The sequence below is a fragment of the Thalia democratica genome, chromosome 7 (genome assembly GCF_965202585.1).
Source record: "Thalia democratica chromosome 7, ktThaDemo2.hap1.1, whole genome shotgun sequence".
Taxonomy (NCBI): Eukaryota; Metazoa; Chordata; class Thaliacea; order Salpida; family Salpidae; genus Thalia; species Thalia democratica.
The window spans coordinates 33,905,720-33,929,688 of record NC_139171.1 but is presented as its reverse complement, the minus strand read 5'-3'; the positions used below and the strand labels follow the sequence as shown (position 1 = coordinate 33,929,688).

Here is a 23,969-nt window from a genome sequence, read left to right as displayed (position 1 = left end):
ATTGAAAACTGGATCAGCTCAAACTCATTCAAAATCTAAAATAAAACTAGCCTGAGTTTTTATAAAAAACTAAACTAGCCTGAGGCAGTCCAAGATTTTCTAAAATTCCCAAAAATTTTCAAACTAGCAGGGTTGCCACTGTTTAAGTCAATAAAACTAGCTAGAGTGAGTATAAACAAGCCTGAGTCAGAATGAGGTCTTTAAAAACTAAAAAAAATACTTTAATCTAATAATCAGTAGAACAGCTAGCAAAGGTTGACAATTTGGTAGTAAAGTTGTGGACTGATTGTGGTAAACTTAACTTATTAGTACTACCCATCATAATTAAATCCTACCTTATTAAATTAATATCTAACAAGTACTAAATTCTTACTAAGACTACTTTCTATAATCAGACACGACAATTTTGAGTGATGAATCTTTTATATAAAACACAACAAGAAATACTAGCATATACAAAATTATTAATTACTTTGGTAACACTTTAAAAACTGGAAGCTATTTAAATCTATATCAAAAGACTTAAAACAATAAACTAAAAATTAAATAAAACTTTTAGTAAACAAGAAACTGTAATATTTTTAATAAACTATTAAATTATAAACCTGGCTTAAATATTTAAGCAATTAAACACCAGTTGAAATATTCACTTTTAAAACAAAACACTACTTACAATAAGCATTCACAAAAAAGTTCAAGATATTTTTTTGCTTCAAGCTGCACACCAAACTAACTAACTGCTTATATATAAACTGCCTGTCATGTTCTGATGTTTTTTTGCATCAGTATTTAGTTTAAAAAATTTCGTCATTTGATTCTCATTGGCTCGTACATTCAACCGTATTAGCTCTGAATATTCTCTGAGCTCAACTTTAAACAATAAATAATGCAAGTATTTATTCCAAAATTTTCAATTTTACAACATATGTAAAGAGTTGCATCTCTGAAATGTTTATTTCATATTTAAATGTAAACAAATGTAAATTAGTCACGTGTACAAATTTCGGTAGGTGCCAATCACGGTAGGTGTTTAATTTTAACTGACGAAAATGGCTCTTATTAAATTACACAGGGTTTGTTTTTGAAAAATAAATTTTCAGTATGCTCTTTTTTACTAACTAAATCCGGGTCCGGACTTTTTTTTCAAATTAGAATCCGGCCGGAACCGGATCCGGACTTTTTTTTCAAAATAGAATCCGGCCGGAACCGGATACGGACTTTTTTTTCAAATTAGAATCCGGCCGGATCCGGATATCAGACAAAAATAGCAATATCCGGCTGGACCCGGATAGTGAGTCCGGTACATCACTAACTTTTATACAAGCAATGTTTATTTTGAAAATCAACTAGAAGAAAATAGAAAGCTACATACAGATTTTTATTATTATTTGTTTTGTTCTTTGATATTGAAACTTTACTAAAATTTAAACTTTGCCACAAATTCAATCTTAGTATTATAATTTAACTTGTTTTTAGGTAAAAATTTATTTTACTTATAAATTTTTATATAAAGCATTCGGGCGGGATTTCAAGTTTTTGTAGCTAATACAAGCACAAGATTGTTTAAATTTTAAATAGTTACGTCACCATTAAAATAAGCTACGTTAAAATGCACCTTAACTTTAAGCTCACTTTATTAAGTACATTTTTGCTTAAGCATTGTTTACTTTGAAAATTAACTAGAAGAAAAAAGAAAGCCACATACAGCTTTTATTATTATTATTGTTGTTATATTGATTTTAAAACTTAACTAAAATTTAAACTTTACCTTAAACTTAATGTTAAAATTTAATTTGTTTAGTTTTCTATGTAAAAATTTTGAATAAAAATTTGTTTTTGTTCTAATTTAATTGTTTAAATGCAATTTTCCATGACTGTCATATATCTTTTTAGATTTATTTAAGGACTGACGAGGTCTTTGACCGAAACTTAGTTTGTAAAATAAATTCTTGAAAAAATAGTTTATTATTTCTCCTCCAGTAATTGAGATCTCTTTATTTGTTTTATCAAAACCAAAACGTATAATAAAGTTAATACAATGAATAACATACAATCCAATAGTTTTTGTAAAGCTACTCTAAAAAACGTAGGGCATAGATAATTTTTATAATTTAATTTTTCTATTTTGATGTTAATAAAGTTGATAACTATCTGTTTAATAAATTAGATCGATTTTACACAACTTATAATTAAACTAAATATTTATCTCAACTTCTAATGAAAAAAGGTATATTAGTCCGGACAATAAAATTGCTTTGACGCATGTAATAGAACATGGATGGGAAACGGACAGCCCGTGGGTCAATTCTAGCCCACATTTTTTTGAGCTTGCAAACAACTTGTTCAAAACCACTAAGTATCCGGTTTTTATAACAAGTATTAAGAATTGTCTTTTTTTTTCATTTTTATATCGACTCGTGATTAGATAATTTGTTTAAGTAAAAACTTTAGTGTTCTTTTTTAGTGTTAAAAATTGATAAACTGCTACATTAGTATTTATGCACTTTTATAAAGAAAGTTTTAAAATTTAATAAAACTGACTTCTTTTTTTTCAAAAAACAAACGATACAAAAAAAAAGTAATTTTCTAAAAAGTTTGTTTCTATAGATTAGCTTCTTATCGTTTTCTACTTAATTTTTTTTTACAATCAACGCCAGTTTAAAATACTGATAAAATTTAACGCAAAAATATTTCAGCGTATTACATTTTTACACTCTTAAAGAGGTTGTAACCTACCATTTAACTATTCACATGTTTACTACTAGTATTGTTTATCTCCTTTTTTAAGTTAATTTAATAATATATATATATATTAAAAAGGAAGGTTGTTTAAATAAGAGGAGCGAATTTATATCGTCTTGTCGACATATAAAAAAGCTCCTTTTAAAATACAACAAATTTTGAAGTATTTTATAGTCAATTAACTGTTGTTTTTGTTAATTTTAGTTGATTGATTAGTTAGATGGTAGATCGATTTTTGTACTGAATATTTGTAATGTACAATGTTCAATTCTTACGTCATATTGTTTTTGTTTTTTTGTAAACTTTTGCATCTTTGTTTACCAAAGTGCTTTTTATTTTAAATTCGAACAGGCTGAAGATTAGAGACAATCTTCTTTGTCTTTATGAAACATATGTTCCAGAATTTTTAAAATCGCCATTTCAATAAATTATATATATATATATATTTTTTAGTTTTTATGTTATTAGACAAGTTTTTAAATACATTTTAAACAAAAAAATCAGTTTAAGTTTAATTAATTTTTTTATTACTAAAGATTTAATTATTTAGATGATAAAAAAAGTTATGTGTAATAGCTGTAAAAAATTCTATAAGCATGTGGTGACGACTCGATAACCAAAGGTTCCTTTGTACACCAGGTCCTTAGACTAAACTTTTTGAGCTTTTTTTCATCGCACAATAAGCAATAATATTATGGTAGTTACAAAAACTTTAACGAATAGGTGCTCAAAAAGTATTTTGGTTCACTTAAAACCGTACATCTGATTCTGGCTGCTAAATTGTTTAACTCTTCAAAACAATTGCTAAAAACACTATAAAACCACTTTGGTCCAGGGACGAAAATATCTCTCGTTCATCGAGCTCACACTAAAAAAATAAAACTCAAGTAAAAAACAAATGATATTAATTTTTTTTTTACACCAGTTATAAAAATAAGATACTTCATAGATAAAATATTACGTTATCTAAACTAGATGAGTTTACAGTTACAGTTTTAAAAGTTAGTAAAATGCTAAAACAGTTTTAAATGTTTTTTACCTATATTACAATGTAATAATACAAATCGAAATGATATTTTAAAATCGTTAAATATTATAAAAATGTGCTTATATTAAGTATAGAAACTATACTTACAATATAAAATAATATTTTATATATTTTAGAAATTTGTTTTTAATTTCCAAAGCTTAATAAGCTATGACTTTAATGAAACCTAAACTAAAAAAAAAAACAGTTTGTCCCATGTAAACTTTTGTTGAAAAACACGTTACGTTTCTTAGTTTTATTAGTTATGACTTTAACTAACCCTTATACAAAACTCACTTAGTTTTCGTCTTTTCTGATTTAGTCTCCAAATTTTTTGTTGTAAAACACGATTGCAGCGAAGCAAATAAAGTAAAAAACATTCAAGTATATTAGGAAAAGCGTGAGAAGAACTAAAAAGTACAGTGGAAAATTAATTTGCAAGTTTTCAATATCTTCAGGTACAACAAACAGCTCCATACTTATTTGTGGGTATAAAAGTCTTCTTTGCAAACATTTCTAAGTTTTATAAAAAGTACGTGAAGTATAAGTCTTTTAAATTGCTGCAGTTTTAGTTTTTATTTCTTAAAAAGTTTTAATATAATTAACTGCACTTAACTATTTCGTCAGAAACAGTTATTGAATTAGGAACACAACTTGAATAGTTTTGTTTAACTACTAAAACAAATTTTTGACAAGCTTTCAACTTGTATAAACTATTTGAAACCTAAATTAATGAAAGACTAATACAAAGCACTTAATTATATAACACTTATCTCAAGTCATCTTCCGACACTATGTACAATTATTTTTATTAATATGAGATTTTTGTATATGTTTTTAACAATCTATCTACTTTGCACCACATTCATTTACATTTTAACTATAATAAATGAACAGTACTATGATATATAAAAAAATCTAGTTTTAGTGAAGTGCTATTTCAGCTTGAAATAATAAACAGAAGTAGTTTTTTTAGTTTTGATTAACTTTATTATAGATATTCATAAAAAAGTTAAAACTAACAATCAAGTTTAGTTACTAAATCTAGTAGAAAATGAGTTTTTTAATAAAAGTTTTATCTTATTAGTGGTTAAAATATAAATAAACAAAAGCTATAACATTGTTAAAATTGTACCTAATGTTTTATGTATTTTATTAATTAATTAAGAACAGGCTTCTTTCTAAAATAGAGTTTCTATAATATTCCATTTTAAAATAAAAACAATATTATTTTATATTTTTTATAACTGTTTCAATTTTTTAAAGACAAAAATGTGCTAAAGCAGCGTAGAAGCTTTAGGTACTTATTAAACATAGTGAACACTTTTTAGTAAACATGAATCAACAAATGCTATAAAATATTTATAAAGTGTTGTCTACTTTTCAATGTTTATTTATTTAATAACTAAGCAAAACTAAGCTTTAAGTAAAACCAATATAATTAAACTGAAAGTTTAAACAAACTAAAAATGTGATATGTAAAAAAAAGTATGAACTTTCGGAATACATACCTATCTAAATTAGTTTTAAATAGCTTACTGTTTATAAATATTCTATATATATTCATAGATATGTAAGCAAAGACACGTAGTAGAGTTTAGTTCGTCATAAGATTTGCGGTTCAAATGACTCACCTTCACCAAATAAATTCAGCTAGTAAGAATTAAATACATGAACGGTTTAAAAGAACTAAAGTGTAAATAAAGATTTGAAGATTCTTGTAGGATTTTTTTCAAAAAGGTGTTAAGCCGTAAAACAGTCAAATGTAGTTTTGTAATTGTGAAACAAATATGTACTTGTACTTTTTTTTCAGGTTTTTGTCGACTTCAATTGTTAGTTGTAAAAAACTTTTTAAAACTATGCTATACAATTCATGTTTTATCTTTTTATCAAATGTAATATTTTATCAATAATATTATTTTATATATCAAATGTAGTAATTTTAAGTTTTTTATCAATATCCCTTGAAGAGTAAGCACGTTGTGTAATTTTATAACTTAAATGAATACATATAAAGGCTTGAATGAAATTCATTCCGTTATTAAGTTGTTTTCACTTCAAACTTTATAAAATTAGTGTTTTGAATAAAACAGGGTCGGCAAACTACTGCCCGCATACATGGTTCGTCGCGCAGAAATCGCTACTTAATTTTGAGTCAAAAATATAAAATTAAAAAGCTTGAACTGGTGAACTTTTTTTAAATTAACTTTTACAGGTATAGCGATGGTTTATTTTTTGTGGGCAATGTTGGTAATCTCATTATTGTTTTGTAAAAAGTTCAATTTCGAACTTTAGTTTTCGTTCTCTAAAATCTACATGTGCATACATACAGCCACACACGAAAGGATTTATTGGTCCGCTGAATTTTATTAAAATGAAACAAAAATAACATTTAGCACTATAATAGTTAAAAGAATTATAAGCGGTTACATAAAAACATGAAGAAAACCTAACTGTAAATATTTTTAAACTTAGTTCAAGTGTAAAAGTCGTGATGTATAATTCCAAGTTAAACGTTTTAAAGTTTTATTGCTAAAGCTTGTTTACCAACAAATTTTGCAAACTTATGCGTTTATTTTAAACTGAAAGTCCCGTTAGTCTATTCAGAAAAAAAGTCCGCTATTTTTTTGTCCATTAATGGTAAACATTTTCTTTTGAAAAAACAAAGTAGTGCTTTTATAAAGAAGCCAGTTCAAGCTTCTTTTGTTTCAAACAGTTTTCTACAAACTGATCCATGTAAAATCAATTAAGACGTTTTGTAAGCTTTGTTTTATTTATTTCATGTAATTATATTTTTATATTATCAATCAGTTTCCATCTCAAAAGCTTCTCAGAAACGCCACCAGCACTGCGACCGCCAAAAAGCTCCTCCCGCTAACTTTCACGAGAGGGGAAGCACCTGAACACATGACCCCGTTGCCGTAGAAACCGTACTCGCACTCGCACTCGAAGTCGGGACTGCTGCTGTACTTGACGCACCTGGCGTAGACATGGCAGGTCAGGTTGAGGGCCCTGCATCCCTCCTGGTACGCGCACTCGTTGGGCAGCCAGCACTGCACGTCCCGGTACAAGTCGGCAGGTTTGCAGTGGACACATGACCTGGTGTCGCGACGGGTCCCGACCCCGCAGTGTCCCTCGCACACGCCCACTTTCCAATCTCCAAACACGACTCCCGCTGTGAAAAAGGAAAAAGATGTTTTATTTTTCGCAAAGCTTTTTTAAGCTGGCCTTTTTTTAGGATTAAAGGTTATATCTATGAACATTAATGTAAAAAGGGCTTTTTTAATTTTTAAAAGATTTATTGCATAGTAAAAGTTCAAGACGAGTTTTTTAATGATATGAACTTAACTAGTTTATTTAATTTTTTAATGAAATATAATTTATGATCAAAAATATTTCAACACATACTAAGCTGATACTCACATATACATCTTGTTAGAACTTTATTCCAAGCATCAACATAACAAAACAGTTTCTAGTATTTCGTCACAAAAAAACATCAACAAACCTTCCGGGGTTTCCGGCACGAGGTCGTAGACGCACTGGGTCCCGTTCCCCTTGAAGTTGGGCAGGCACTTGCAGTGGTACGGGTTCCCTCCGATCCCCGAGAACTTCTGGCACGTCGCGCTCGGCGAGCACCTCAGATCCCTGCACACGTCTTCGCCGGTCTCGCACGGCGTCATCTGGCACTGCGACACCCTGTGCAGCTGATGCTCGGACTCGTCGTCGCATTCGTCGTAGTGGCACTGCCTCCGGTCCAATCGGGTTCCCAGACCGCAGGTGACGCTGCACTCGCCGATGACCCACGGCGTGTAGTAGATCTGGTTTTCCAGCCAGAACATGTAGTAGGATACTCGTTCGAACACGTCAGGGACGCTCGTGTGCGCACACCCTCTCGGCAGGAAGCTGGCGATCCCCCTCAGCACGTACCCGTCCCTTTCCGGGTCCTCGCAAACCAGGGGACTCCCCTGGTCCCCGTAGCAGATGCCGCTCTTCTTGCTCGGCTCGTTGCCGCAGATGTGCGAGTCGCGGATTTTCGTGCCCCAGAACTTGGTGCACGTCGACTTGCGGTAGATCGTGATGTTACCCTCCTGCAACTGCTGGCTCGGGTCGGGCGTGAGCCGGTACCCCTTGGTTTCGGTGTTGCCGAACCCTATGATGTGGCAGCGGGTCAGCGGGGGCACGACGTCGTAGCTGTCCCGCGGCAGCATGACCGGCTGCACCCGGCTATTGTAGAACAGGGGGACCGCAAGCTCGACCAGCAGGATGTTGTGCTTGTCCTTGTTGACGTAGCCGGGGAAGGAGTGCACCTTGTGGGCCTGCGACCTCTCGATGTAGCTGCCGAGGTTGCCGAGTTGGAAGCCGGCGTGCACGTAGATGTGATCCGTCTCGACTCCTTCCGCGCACTCGTTGGCCGTGAGCACGAACAACTTGGTAAGGATAGCGCACCCGCACTCCTTTCCATCACTCCGACCCCCGGGTTTTACCCTCAGGTACGCGTAAAACGGCCATTTTTCCACTCCGGCGTCCGCTCCGCCAACTATCCTCTCCGTGAGGTTGCCATCGCTCCTTTTGTTGTCGTCCAAAGTTGAGATGTCGTTGGTTGAAATGTCGTTTAAATTTGAATTGTCGTTGGTTGAAATGTCGTTCAAAGTTGGATTGTCGTTGGTTGGGTTGTCGTTCAAAGTTAAGTTGTCGTTGGTTGCGTTGTCGTTGGCAAAAGTGCTGCTTGCGAGCAACAAAGCCACAAAATAAAACTTTACAAATCTCATGTTTGCATTTTTAATCTTTTCAAAACTACACAAAGAAAAAAACTCATTTTAAATCGAGTTTTCGATTTTCGATATTTGTTGCTGCTTAGCAACTTGTTGCAAAAACTGAAGGCTTTTTGTTCAAAATTAATGAATTATTAATAATAAAAATTTTAATAACGTATAAAAATTTTACTATTTTTTGTTTAATATACTTATGTTCGGTTATTACTATTTTAATTTTTTTTTATTCTATAGTTCCTATAAAATTCTTAAAAATGTAACATAAGTATCAAACTCTTACTTTCGTTTAGTATTATTTACTTTTGTTTTTATTAAACCACAAGTTTTTAAATCATAAGTTCAATACTTTAGTATTCATTTTGTTTTACTTAATATTTTTAAATAAGCTCCATTTATTGAGTTAAAAAACTTCTTTCAGATTTATTCAAAACAACTGATTATCTCCTATATCCCAATATAGGAGTAAAATATTGTTTTGTTTATAATAAACTGTAAAAATAAAACAATACATAAAAGTCATCTTAAAGCTAATTAAGTCGAGAACTTTGAATTGTTTGGTTTGAAACAAGTTACAATAGTAAAAAAATACTAAAGAAGAAGCTTAGTGTGCAAAAAAAATGGAAAAAAAAAGTTCATGTTACTTAAAAAAGAAACTAATTCTGGATAGATTATTCAATCTAAACACTTATTAAAAAGGTACAGACTTTTATTATTTGTAGAGTATTTTTAAAAGTTAGTGAATTTTAATTAATAAAACTTTAATTCTAAAACTTTGAAAAAATGGATTTAGTTATAAACTATAGAACAAGACACTGTTTTTCAATGATCTTTACTTGTCTGGACCTTTAATATTTGACGTATTATTACGTCCTCTCTGACAAAATGTAGCATATCACTGTTTTTTTAGATACTTTAATTTATTTTCTAAACAGTCAACTTGAGTAATTAGATAAAAATACTAAGAATATCAAACTGGACGATAAAAAGGTTTACGAATATGCATGTAAAATCAAAGCTAAAATTAAGTCCCTGTTTTCCTTTCGCGTTTGATAGAATCAATATCGTATCTGACTTTGATAAGGCATCATTTTTTTATAAATATTTTCAAAAAGTGTTTAGGGAGGATTATAAAGACAATAACTTTAATAAGCAGAAATTATACTTTAATGTTTATTATTCTTTATTGAACAAAAAAATTGGCTCAAAAGGTTTAGTCTAAGGACCTTGTGTACGAAAGACTTTTCGGTTTTCGAATAATATACAACGCATACAGCTTAATGTTTTGTCCAGCGTAACAGTATAGTCTGTTAAGCATTTAAAAGAGAATAAATAAAATATCAGAAACTAGTTCTTCATATTTTGATAAACCTGTTATTTGTTTACTAGCCTTTAATATTTCACAACTTACATTTAATTATTCCCTACCCCTATCTTCTATACTAAACGAGTGGAAAAATTTATGTGTTTTACCAATTTACAAAAACCAAAAAAATAACAATTAATTACGGACCAATATCTTTATGAAGTAGCTTTTGTAGAATTTTTGAACGTACTATATCTTTAAAAATGCACATTCATTTTTTTAGATAATCCTACTTCACCCAAAAAAAATTACTTTTCTCCCTAAACGAGCTTTCTGTTTTAGTTATTGAATTGCTTTCATTTATAATCAGTGTCTTTTTTTAACAAAAAGTCTACTATACTAATTTACTTCGACACCCCAAAAGCTTTTAACCCTGTCTCTCGTTTTCAATTAAGAAAAACACTATCCCAGTTCAAAGTTCATAATAGTCACTAGTTGGTTTTTAAGGGAGTTTATTGGTTGAAAAACTCAAAATGTAGTGACTGGTAAAGTATTTTCAGAATCTTTGCTTGTTTTTAGTGAAGTGCCCCAAGTTAGGTGTATACTGGCCGAATTAAACTTAACTTACAATATTAAAAAATCACATAGTTTCAAAGGTTTATGCTTTTAGCAACATAAACTGCTCCGCAGAAGAAACAAAAACATTTAACCAATAAAAGAAAATTTTAAAGTTTTCTTTAGATAAGATGTACCATTAAGAAAGAAAGTTAAACTTGAATCCGAGTAAATGTTATGTTCTTGATGTTTATAAAAATACTTTAATCTCTACTTACTTTAAAACAAACAACTTACCTTCAACTAAGTTATTCAAACATCTTGAATTTTTTTGCTGAAAATAAAAAATGGAACTATATAATAATTACATTTACAAATTTACATCTATTAGATCTTTTGAAATTATGGTACACTGATTTTAACGTTTCTTAAACGCTAATATGTGGTATATACCGTTCTTAATGGAGTACAACGCATCTATGTCTACAAAAAGACATTAACCATCTGAAATAAACTCAAAATTAAAAGTTCCCGAATTATCATTAACCGATGCAATATTTTTTATACGCCTTACCTTTATTGACTGACAAAACATAACATTAAGTTTTTAGAGTATACAAGACTTCAGCTTACTAGACTATTTCTAAACTGGTTAGTGGTAAAACTAAAACTAATTTCAAAAGCATCTTAAATCACTATGGAAAAATTATTTTTTTTGAGGTAATTACAGAAAGTTTACATGTAATAATTTCAATAGTAATTTTTAGCATTAAAAAATTTGTCGTTCAAACAACTTGTGGAACAAGCTTCCGGACTTAATAGTTTAATTTTTTAAAGTTGAACAGTTTTAAATATAGCTTAGAAAAATGACTTAAACAAAAAATACAACAGTTAAGTTTATAAGTTAGTTGTTTTATTTTCAGTCAATAATTTAATTTGTAAACAACGCGTTTTCTCTAGGAACAATAAGTCGTTGTTTTTCAGTATTTTAATATATATTCTTCTTCTAAGTTTGTCTATATTGTGCGCAGGGCTTTGGGATACAAATTTTATAACTGATTTTGAAATCTAGTTAACAACTATTTCACATTGGGGGACGCAGAATTTTAGTTTTGTAATTTAGGGTGCACATATTTTGATTAGCTTGAAGACCACTGCTTTGAAGTATACGGTAAGTCAATGCAATTTAGTTTTGGTGTTTTTTTTACAATTGTATGTACCCTAATTCTGCTACTGTACTTTTTTTTAAACCAGTAATGCCTTGGCAAAACAATAAAAACATCTTTTGAAAGACGATAAAATATTGAATGCATCAAATTTTTGAAGATTTTCATCAAAGAACTCAAATTCGTAAATAAAAGTTAGGCAATAAAACTAAATAATGTGTTTTAATCGATACTAAAGACGATAACTAGGATAAATCTTGATAAGATTTTGCCAATTTTCAGAAATATGCAAAACCAAGTTCTTAAAATCTGGATGTGCATATCAAGTTGGTGTTGTCCAAGAAAATTCACTTTAATTTTTTTTACTGGTTTGGATTTTAGTATGTTTTTAAATGACTTAGATAAACATGACCAAAAACCCTATTTTGATATTGAAGTGCGTGATTCAAACCATGTAGTTGATTTTTACATCAGACTCACTCAAATTAGCAAGTTGTGCGGCTTAGATTGTTTTGCTGAATTTTACAGAGGCTGATGATAAAATAGAAGATGGTGCAACTGTGTTTGCTGATGTTAAAACTCACTAATCACTAAAAATTTTGATAATAAAGTTACTTATAAGGAAGTAAAAGACAAATTAAACAAAATGCTCAAAAACCTTCTACTTAAAAGCGTAAACAAGTTAATTAGTATCGATTTTTTGTAAAAAATTACCCAAAAATAAATTTTGTCCCCACTGAACTTAATATACTTAGTAACCAAAACGTATATTTATGAAAATTTTGTTTTAAAGTATATTACAAACTGCAGAGCTTCAAAAATACAATACAAGATGAGATTATAAGTTAAAAAACTAACATTATTTTCAAAGAGGTTACATCTCGCCAATTTAGTTTTATAATAACGTTAATAAATAATAAAAGTTTAAATATTGGATAAACTTAATTAAGTTTTGATCTTTTTTATCTGATAAAATTATTAATTTTTATCTTCTTGTTTTGTATATATTCATAATAGCTTCTACTGGTTTGTTTTATTTAATTTTTTCGCAGTTTTAGTTTGCGCTTCCCATAAGGAACCTACTATTGCCTTCGACTTTGACCTGCTCTACCTCAAAAATTATTCTGGATTTTCTAGATCTGTAAAAAACAGCTTGTAGGTTAGTTAAAACTCTATACAGTAAGATCAAATTGTGAAAAAAATGATTAACCGCCTATGCCCTTAATGGCTAAAGAGAACAGGGCGAAAACAGGGGTTTGTAACTTAAATCTGCTTAAGTAAATCCACTTGAAAGATGCATTTGTACTATTTTTCAAGGTTAGTTTTTAAAGATAATACTTGAAATTTATTCACAACACAAAAGTTTCTGTACTTTAATAAAAGCATTAACAGTTATTGACTGCTGCTTTAATACATACACCAATAAATTAATTTTAAAAAAATTGGCACAATTTAAAAAATACAGCAATGTGAATACTTATAAATTGAAGCTCTTGTAAAAACTACGTAAATATAAAGCTCCATACAGAAACGAACAAACTAATTTCTAATTACACACGTTTAAACAGTATAAAAAAAATAAAACACTTAAATGTTAGGTATGATAACTAAGTATTAACAGCTCATAAAAATAAAAATATTAATAATATTCTTAAATAAAGATAAATGTTTTAAGGTTAGTGTAAAAAAAATTATATTCAATTAAAATAATGATGCTTCCTTTAAATAAAACCACAATAACTTAACTGGAATATAAGTATAGGAAAACATAAATAACTAAAAAAATATTATATGATTAATATAAAAACTGCTAAAATTAAACAGTGGTAGATTTTTATAATTACACGTTATGTATGTGATTGTTAGAAAGTGTTTAAAATAAAAACAAAGAAGTTATTGAAGTAAAATGTTGCATCTATATCTTCAGAGAATGTTACAGAAACTCTTTTCCGAAGTTAGCATAGCGAGCTGAAAAGTATGTATTATTAATAATATATTCTATAGTGCATGTCTTTTTTATTTAGAAGAATCACGATCAAGCACGTTTTTGAATTTTCTGTATGTACAATGGTATTATTAGAAATATTTTTTTTAACAAATAATTAACTATAGATTTTTAGAAATCAATGATTATTTTATAAAATTTTTGTTAAATACAAAACTTAATATATGCTTATAAACAGTTTACTAAATAACTTTGTATGGATAGATCTTGACAGTTACAACAGAACTCTTGAAAAAAATATCTGAAGTTCTTAACAGTTTTATAGCGTTATTGCAAATTATCTTTTTTTCATCTTAAGTTAAACACTATCTGTACTCTTTTCGGTATATCACTTAATCTTCTTTCTTAATACAACTTGCCTCACAAAGACATTCAAAACGGTAAATTATTACGTTTTTCAGGCCATAAAAATCAGTGACTTAAATACCAACGATCATTTGAAATTACAGTAGTCCAAATATACAATTTAAAAAGTTTACCGAGACCATTACTCTACTCCTGGTTGTTATCAATTATTAGTAGCTTTTTTTTTGAAGTAGAACTAAACTGATTGAACTTCTAAAACTTGCAGTTTTAGTGAAACAAACAATAGTTAAGTACCTTATGATGGCTAATGCTAATTACATATGAAATGCAAACCAACCCTGTTCAGATTAGTCTGACTTAACGGAGGGTACCTGCTTTTCCATTAAGTGCTTAAGTAAGACTAACTTGTTAAAACTGACTTAGTTTTTTAAAACCGATTTTTGATTGCATTTTTTGAAACATCTAATTAAGTAACGGACACAATGTAATAGTTTCAAGCTATTTGACAACAAATGAATAATGGCTGATGCTAATTACATATAAAATGAATCACCAACCCTGTTCAGGTTAGTCTGATTGAAAGAAGGGTAATTTGTGAAAACTTATCAAACTTTTTAAAACCAATTGTTTCTTCAAGCTTTATCGAAACTATTGTTTAACTAACTATTTAAATACAACACTTAAACAGAAAATCACACATAACAAACAAACAAACCCTGTTCAGGTTGGTCTGGTTGAAGGGCGGGTACCTCCCCGCGATCACCGCCTCCATGTTCTGTTTCCTCAACCACACCGGCTTCTTGTGGGTGAAAGTGTCGAACGTGGACTTGCCATGGTAGCTTCCCATCCCGCTGTTTCCTATTTCGTGAATTTGTGTCAGTCATGTTTATTATAACATTACTTTGCACAAATTACAGCTAAATAAATCGTATATCGAGACACGATATTAGATCAAAGGTAAACACTTTTTAAATTGAAATTGAAAACATTAATAAAAACACCTTTCTAATACTTACTATTTTGTAAGTCAAAATGAATGTTAGTGCTATTAGGATATAAGCACAAAATTTAAAAAAGTAGTAAAACTCGCTAGTAAAAATAAAAATTATCTCACCAACGCCACCAAAATGAACATTAGAGGCGCTGCACTGCATCAGAGTGTCATTGGCAAGAATTCCTCCGCTAGAAGTCTCACTAACAAATTTCTCAACTACCTGAAACAAACTGAAAATTGTATTGGAAAATGATGGTATTTGTAAAACCGTAAATGTGAAACTTTTAAGGTTTTATCGTAAAAATAAATCGCACCAAATCGTTTAAGATGTTTGGTATTATGAAATGAAATAAAATTCAATGTTGATGTTTACCGTAAAAGCGTAAAATTATGTAAAAGAAAGCGTAAGTATGTACTAACAACATGTGTGCTTAAATTATAATTTATCAAAAAGTAATAACTTTTTAATATTTAAACAAAATATTAAAATGAAATAGCAAATATGTTGAATTACACAAATGTTTTTTTTTTTCTTTATGTCCATAAACTACTAAAACACAGCCGAAGTTAAACAAACCTTGTTACTATTGGAAAACACATAAATTGCCAGAGGTTTTTCCCCGCTATTGTTGATCATTTCCACCGCGTGATGGTAGTCTTGAGCAGTAACGACGGGCAATATGGGTCCGAACAGCTCCTCACCCATGATGGAGTCCTCCATCGACACATCGGTGTAGCAGGTTAGTTCTGTCGGTGTGTTATAAATTTTAGTAATTTTCTACTTGATAAAGCTTCGTTCAAGTTTTCGTGCGAAAGTCTCCCGTCGTGCATTTTTGACAACTACCCCAAAATTCTATCTCACTTTAAAAATTACTTTTAGACTGTTCTAATTTAAATCTTATAGTAAGATTTTATAAAAACTATCAAAAACTAATAACAAAAGACTTTTTTGATATTTTTTTTACAAAATTTAAAAAAAAAGAAATAATTAATATAAATTTTTTGTTCGTTTGAAAGCGACCTTTATATTTTTGAATTTTTAAATTTTGTAAAAAATTGATGAAAAAATATTATGTTTTGTGTATGTTTTTAAAAGTTTTTAATAGTTTTTTTCAAAGTTTTTTTGTAAACTTTTACAGGCTATCTTTCTTCACTTAACACTTATAAACCACTTTTACAAGTTTGTAAAACTAATCTAGTTTTAAAGAGAAACTTCAAGTCTTAAAAACTTTTTAAAACAATTCATTGAAATTCATAAAATTTATAAATACAAACACTTTTAAATTAAAACGAACAAAGTACTTGATAAAACAATCAAGTAGTTAAGGCTTCGTGGTCTTGCAAATTAAACTTTAGTTAGGTTACATTATTTATTTGGTAATTAAAATAAACTTACAAACTAGTTAAAATTTTGTTAATAGATGTGTTTTAAATTTATAAACGTAAAGTTAAATTAAATTTTATGTATGTACATAACCTAGAGCATGCATTTATAACTACCTGCATAAGAAAATAGCATTTACATTTAAAAACTACTAACCAATGTACTTGTCTTCGATGTCTGTTTTCCCGCCAAAGGCCAACTTGTTTTTGGGCATTTTGTCCATTAATCCCACCAAACGATTGAAATTTCTCTCATTTACAATTCTTCCCAGGTCTTTAGATTTTTGAGGATCTTCTCCGTAAAAGGATTTCAAAACTTTCCTTGAAAATACGGAAAGAAATAACTTTGCACAACATAAAGAATTTATTTAGCATATACTATTATTTTTACTGTTAAGCTTGGTAGCTACCAGTTAGTTTAGTTTTATGTTATTTTATGTATAAGTTTATTAAACAGTTAGTTGAGCATTGATGTGAACTTTAATTATGTGTATACTATTGAAAAATAACGCTCTGATTCTGAAGTAAAAAAATTGTTAGAATTAATAAATTATAACAACTGTAGAAAAACTATTATATAGGTACACAAATAAAAATAAATCCTTATGTTTATTTAGATTGCATAAAATCCATGAAGTAACATTTTCATAACAAATATCACGCAAAAAAAAAGTCTTCTAAGAAGTATTTAGCGTTAAAATATTGTAAACTAATTTATTTTAAGGTAAACAACTTTATACTAGGTTAGTTTTTATTAACTATGGCTTATAAAAAATGTTAATGATAAAATAAGTTATTTTTAAAATAGTATCTAAATATTAATTAAGTACTTAAAAAGTTTTATACAAATTATATAAAAAATAGAGTATTTTACAGATGCATTAAACTAATTATACTAAAATACGTATAATTGTAATCAATATTTATATTATTTACAAGTGTTTAGATTGTATAATTTGTTTCAAAAAAAAAACATAGTATTCTTAACTGTCTAAGAAAACTAAGTTTAAAAAGCATGTGTACATTGTATATCAAAATTACATTTTTGTAAACTTAAATTCATACAATAATCAATTCATTTAAAAAGCGACATGTGTTTATGAGTAAATATTTACTTAAGATAAAATATTATTATCCGAATTACATAGCAAAAGCAGTCATCTCAAAGGTAGAAACAACTTTTAAAGATAGTTTACTAAAAGCTTTAGCAACGATTAATTTAGGAAACTAACTTTAGGTTATATTATTCTACTTGAAAATTAGTTGTATACATGAAATTCTATATTTTAAATATATTTTTTAGTACGACAAACTCAAAGTTACTATAAATAACTCAAAATTAATCTTTTAAACACTTTAAAATGACAAAAAAAAAGTAATTTGATTGTAAAGCAATAAACATGAGCGTAAATATTGTCTTTTAAATAAATGTTTATCTAATCGATTTAGTTAATCATCAATAACTACGTAAATTGAGATTAATATTTATTTAATAACCAAAAAACTGTGAGCTTTGCGTAAATTGATGAATAAAATCATCACAATTTCTGCGTTTTAGATTAACTAAGAGTTAAAAAGTGTTAAGCTTTGTGACAGTTTAGGTTGTTAAATTTAAAGTAATTAGTGTATTGCAATTTTACAAAATACACTTAAAAGCACTCGTACAAATAAAAAAAACGCAAAGTATTTACAATTTTCCCATTGTAAAACTTCAAAGCAAAGTATTAATTACCTTTAAACTAACTTCTATATTATTTATAGTGTAATTTTGTAAAAAAAATAACTTTTTATTTTATAACATATAAAAAAATAAAACCTAGTTTTAAATACTTTAACAGTAAATAACACTTTATTAAAATTTTCAATCTAAGTTTATATTTATAAAGTTTACTTTAAACAAAAATTTATTTAAAACTTTTGAAGAAAGTCTAAAAAATTTTTATATTTAAATTTCCAGGGTTTGTAAAAGTTCGAATTTGTGGCAAATGATTATATCACTTGTTTCAAAAGTTAGTCTTATTTCTACTACAATAACTAAGATACCAGTTTTATTTTTCTTAAATCAAAGTAAGTGTTTAGAAGTTAGCGATCAAAAGTAAAAAGTTCAATAGGTTTCTCATAAAAAGCGCAACCTAAGTAAAAAGACCAAAAAATACTATTTCACTACAAATCCATCTTATGCTACAATTTTTGAGCAATTGTTTTAAAATTTTCTCAATCTATATTTGATAATTTACAAATAACTTGTAATAATCAATTATTTTAACTTTATCTTTTTTATTTTTTTTGAAACACATTTTTCACAAGTTATTAGTTATGTTAAACAAATTTGAAAATGAAATGTTTATATTCTATACATTTATATCAGTAACTTTTCACAAAACTGAATACGTCTTAAAATATATTTTATTTTTTTTACAGTATAAAAAGTATCTCAAAATATATACACTTTAAGCTTTTGAATAAAGGCCAGTTTTAAATTTATTCACAAAATAAAAAATGTTGGACCCCCTTATGGTCTTTATTTATTTTTAGATAGAGGTAGATATATGATTGTTTTAAAGCTCGTACAAAAAAAATTGATAAAATATATAAGAACTTTTAAAAATTACAAAAAATAGTTCTCATACTAATTTTTTGAAATTTTTATGTCAAGCAGTTAGTTTTTAGGTAAAATAGATTAACAGTTGTTTTATTTTATTTTAAAATACATAACTTCTTTTTTCATTATAGATATTAGACTACATCATTATAATGTTATTTTTGTTTTAGATGTATACTTATAAATAGAAGAAAGATAATTCTAAAGAGCCAAAGGTCTTTCTATGATTATTAAGAAAATAAACAACCATACAAAGTGATTGATAACTATAATAAATAATTCAAAAACTAACTGCAGTTCTTTGATGAACTTGTCCTGAACGTTTTTGTGGCAAATGAGGTAGTCTGGGGCGATGCAAGTCTGCCCCAAGTTGGTCATCTTCCCCCACAGCATTCTCTTTGCAACTGTTCGGTTTGAATAAATTGAAATAACCTGAACAAACTTTATTTTTGATGGTTTAATGAACTATCAGATGCTATTGTTTTTATTTACAGTTGAAGACTGAAATTGAATTTTTGGTTAAACAGGTGTAACATGCCAGTATTTATTTCGGCCATCATCAACGAAGTTGAGATGTTTTATGCAATCGATAATAAACAATGAACTTTACCGCAAGATCAACAACAACAGCATCCGAGACAATCCTACGACCGGTTTCGTCCTTATTAGGACTCATCAGGCAGGAATAGTTTTTCAACTTCACCCACAAACGGTCGCTTCAGTGCTTCGTACTTAAGCCCGCTTGTTTAAGATCACAATAGCGGTTTCTCGCGACTATTCCTGCCTGATGAGTCCTAATAAGGACGAAACCGGTCGTAGGATTGTCTCGGATGCTGTTGTTGTTGATCTTGCGGTAAAGTTCATTGTTTATTACAGGTGTAACATGGAAATCTATTCAAATTGAAGATTTATATACTATTTTGAAATATATTTTGTTACAAAATTTACAGTTAATCAGTTTCTCCGCAAAACGGATTTTTAAACTGTGATTCTGAAAAAAAAAAAAAAAAAAAGACAACTTATGCAAAATTGGTAAAACATTGGTAAAGATGTAGTAAAATTTTAGAAAAAATCATGTTGTATAAATTTGGATGTTATATAATGGAATGAAGATTGAAATTTACTTCAAAACAATCAGAAAATAGAGTTTGCAAGTTTAGCTAAAGCATAAATAAAAATCGCCATCATGTTTTACTGTTAGTTTTCAATATTATGCAATCTACCATGGGCACTTTTTAACTCCGTCCAAAGGTGCCATAATTACACCGTAAACATGCAATTTTAGAATGGAATTTGTGTTCAGTAAATGCAAACTAGTGTTCGTAAGAAATAAAAAATGGAAAGCTAGAACACGCTTTAGTTAACTCGGAAAAATACGAAAAAAACTTGCCAACAACAAAATGACTCAAATGAAAGGCCCAAAAACTTACTTGTTTTGAATAGTTTATATTTATAAATAAATGTCATTTTCACTGTTCATTATTTTCCTTTGTAATGATATTAACATCTCATTTTCGTATTGAAAAGCGAATGTTGTGGAGTGTTTTGCGCAGATATTTGTGACGTGCTTCTAGTATTAAAAAAACAAACATATTTTTATAAAAAACAAACATTTTTATTATTTTAAGGAGTTAATTTCATTCCGACGCGTATATATCGGCGTTTGTCTTTCAAATACGCGTTAAAGTTAGTTGCAAAGTTATTCCGCGGTACGATCTAGTTACGATTAAGTTTAACGTTTTACTTCAATTATCGAGAATCAAGAAAACGTCTACATCGCGGAGTTGATGTTAGTATTTATGTAACTTTACGATTGTTGATATTTTTTATAGATTTTATTTGTGTCGTGATTTAATAGTTTCTTTCTTCAGAACTAAGAATTATTATTGAAAATAAATTAAATTGCATTTATTCAAAGTGTGTTTTATTCATAACTTAGAAAATAGTTTTGTAACTTATACTGTTTGTATATTATTTACTTCTCGTAAGTATAGCAGTCAGTAAGTTACTGGAGACCACGTAGTTAAGACATAAAACATAAAAACCAATAAAATAACCTAATTGGTTAAAGTGGAGACCACGCAGTGTCTTTTAAGAACCTTGAATTTTCTGGTTAGGAATCTTTAAGCAGTCAACAAAATAAATGCACACAAACAACAATGACGATATCAATTTTAATAATTTTCATCAAGCAGAGATGATGAAAGATAATGCTGAATTTTATCCGTCAAACAGCATTCAACAACAATTTAGAAAATTAAGCGAAGTTAAGCAGCTAACAAATGAAGAAGAGTTAAGAGTTTTGCAAATGCAAATAAAAAAACTAAATAATAGATTAAAGCAGTCTAGATCACCACATTTCGAACGTGCGATGCTAGAAAAACGCGAACCTTTTTACAATGATTACAAAAATAGTAATCGAAATAATTTTAATAACTTTAGCGACACATTTAAGGCGCAAAGACTAAGTAAAAAGTTTAAAAGGTTAGACTTTGTAAGAAACCCTCGTGATATTATTAGTTTTTTCGAAGAGGAAATGTTAAATGAAAATATTTCTAGTAATACAGAAAAGTATAAATTTTTAACTGGGTTTTGGCCGAGAGAAGAGTTGTCAGACTATTATAAAATGACAGAACGAGGTGAAAGAAACTACAGTTCTTTAAGAAACTTTTTTATTAATAGGGACAATCAATTAGCTGAAATTTTAGATAAAATCCAAATTTGGGATGATTGTACAAACTTTAATAAAATATTTGCTACAGCCGTGAGTTGGGCCAAATGTCCAGAGTAGGACAGAATTAAATTTTTTCTTGCATACTTGATGCCCTTTTCGATCAAAGATAAGATTAGGGAATATTTTGATGAAAGCTTAGAAGTTTTTAAAAGAAAAGGACAAGCCATATGGAATGCTTATAAAGAAAACGCATTAATACCTAAGCAAGTTAATTACGATAGACTACAGCAGTATGAACAAAATCATTATAATTCTAAAATAGATTACCATAAACTAGTTCGTCCTAATTATAAACAAAATTTTCATTTAAGAGACAATGGTATTAATCAAAATTACAATTATCGTCAACATAATCAAGATAGAGATAATTTTAAACCAAGAAAATCATACAATGGGAATAGTAGTAACAATGTTAACATAGCACAGTGTTTGTCATGTCATCAAAACTTACCTACAAAAACATCTAATACAACCAAAGAGTTTCAAACAGTTAAAGAAAAAGCTCAGGTAATAAAAAAAAACAATAGCGATTGGAGTAACTGGTCAAGTAGTATGGTTTAATGTTCGCAAAGGTTACGGTTTTATTCATCGTGATGATCAGAACAGCGATATTTTTGTTCATTATACAGCTATCATAAAAAACAACCCGAACAAATTCTTAAGGTCTCTTGCACAAGGAGAGAAAGTCCAGTTTGATATTGTCGTAGGTAAAAACAACATGCCAGAAGTCGCAAACGTGGCAGGTCCTAATGGTAAAGCAGTTCAAGGGTCTAAGTATGCTGTAGATAAGAATTCAAACTACAACCAAAAATTTAAACAAAAAATATTTGACGCAAACCATCATTCTAGTGACTTCCAACAGCAGAAAATAAAAGCTAATAGAGCTTATAAGCAAGCTGTTGCTTTTACAGCAAAACAAGGTAAACTTAGCAAAGAAAAACATCAGAAACAACATCAGAAAAATAGCAGTTACAATAAAAAATATGATAGCGAGCCAAAACATAAAGTGCCAACAGTGCAGCTGAAAAGTTATAAACAAGACTCAGGCTACTACAGTTCTTCAAAAACAAAATCAGAAACTAGTGTATCAAGCAACATATTAGCTAAAGAGAAAAACAATTTGGCAGTACTTAATTCCTTTGACAAAAAAGAAATTATAACACAGAACAAAAAGAGTCAGAATTACTAATAGCAGGTCTAAAACTTTTAACATTTATCATAAAGCCTTTTGAAGATAAAATATAAATATTTTCACAAAGCTAAGGAAACAGACTTTAATAAAGGTAAATAGTTGTAACTTTTTATTAACATGAAAATCTATTTTAAATTTTTTCAAACTCAGGTAATATTTTTAAGAATTCAAACTGAAAGAAACTATTAAGTCTATTTATTTTGTGTTCTTTTCTGATAAAATTTCTGAATTGTAAAGTTTATAGCTTTTTTACTTTTAATGATGTGTTATGAAGTTTTTTATATTATAAATTACAGCTTGGTACTAATTAATTAAAAGCTAAGACATAACAATTATATTATAAAAAAGTTTTATAAGCCTATTTTTATATTGAGATTTTAGTAACTACATTTCACTCTAACTTTAAAACAAAACTGAATTACCAGATTTTTTTAGCTTTTAAAATAATCAAGTTCAAGTTTAAAGCTTTCAAATTCGACTCGTGATAAACTTTTCCTATAAATTTGAATTTAAAAATACTTTCAACTCCCATTTAGTTTTGACTGTTAACGATCGAAAAAAAGCACTCGCTAAATTTTTCTCTTTAAAATTTCTATAATGCTTAGAAATTGCTCGTGTTGCTTTTTGAGATATTTTATATTTGAATCCTTTAAAAGTTTGTGCATGAAAATACTACTTATTGTTTTGTAAAATATTTTAAAGAAAATGTTTTCTGTTTTGTTTATTAAAGTTTGCGAGTTAAATATTAAGAACATATGTTTTTCTAAGTTAAAAACAAAATTAAAGTTTTTCATGTTTTTTAAACTATTAATTTTCTTTTAATGCATCTTTAAATGCTTAATTTTTGTTTTGTTTTGTATAAAAAAATGGGTTTGAAAGTAAATACTGAAAGTTTCGTTATTGTCGTTTGGCCTAATAACATAGTAGTTTTTACTAAACTTTCTTGAAAGAATATCTCAACTTTTTTTTTTGAGCCGCGTATTTTTTGGAATGAATTCTTTCAAATGAATACTACAATGATGGGAAATGAAAAGATGAATATTTTCTATGTCAACAAGTGAATTCGATGAATTTTTGAATTTGAAGTTTAGAGAAGAACAAGCGAATTAAAACAATTCGTTACTGCTAAATAAACCACCGTAGAAGAAGAAATCGGAAGAGAAACGCCGGAATAGAAGATGCCCG

At 28.6% G+C, this 23,969-nt stretch overlaps 1 protein-coding gene across 1 annotated transcript in view; it reads right to left on the bottom strand.

The window, feature by feature from the left end:
* Positions 1 to 13,088: 13,088 nt before the first annotated feature.
* Positions 13,089 to 23,969, bottom strand: part of LOC145840388 (aldehyde dehydrogenase, dimeric NADP-preferring-like) — a 36,589-nt gene continuing 25,708 nt past the window's right edge. The window contains exons 8-13 of the mRNA XM_082947633.1: positions 19,151 to 19,262; positions 16,414 to 16,577; positions 15,451 to 15,620; positions 14,994 to 15,093; positions 14,595 to 14,737; positions 13,089 to 13,536 (exon numbers count right to left, since the gene is read on the bottom strand). Coding sequence (XP_082803759.1) covers positions 13,492 to 13,536; positions 14,595 to 14,737; positions 14,994 to 15,093; positions 15,451 to 15,620; positions 16,414 to 16,577; positions 19,151 to 19,262 — 734 coding nt within the window. The 3' untranslated portion in view covers positions 13,089 to 13,491. The remainder of the gene's footprint in view (positions 13,537 to 14,594; positions 14,738 to 14,993; positions 15,094 to 15,450; positions 15,621 to 16,413; positions 16,578 to 19,150; positions 19,263 to 23,969) is intronic.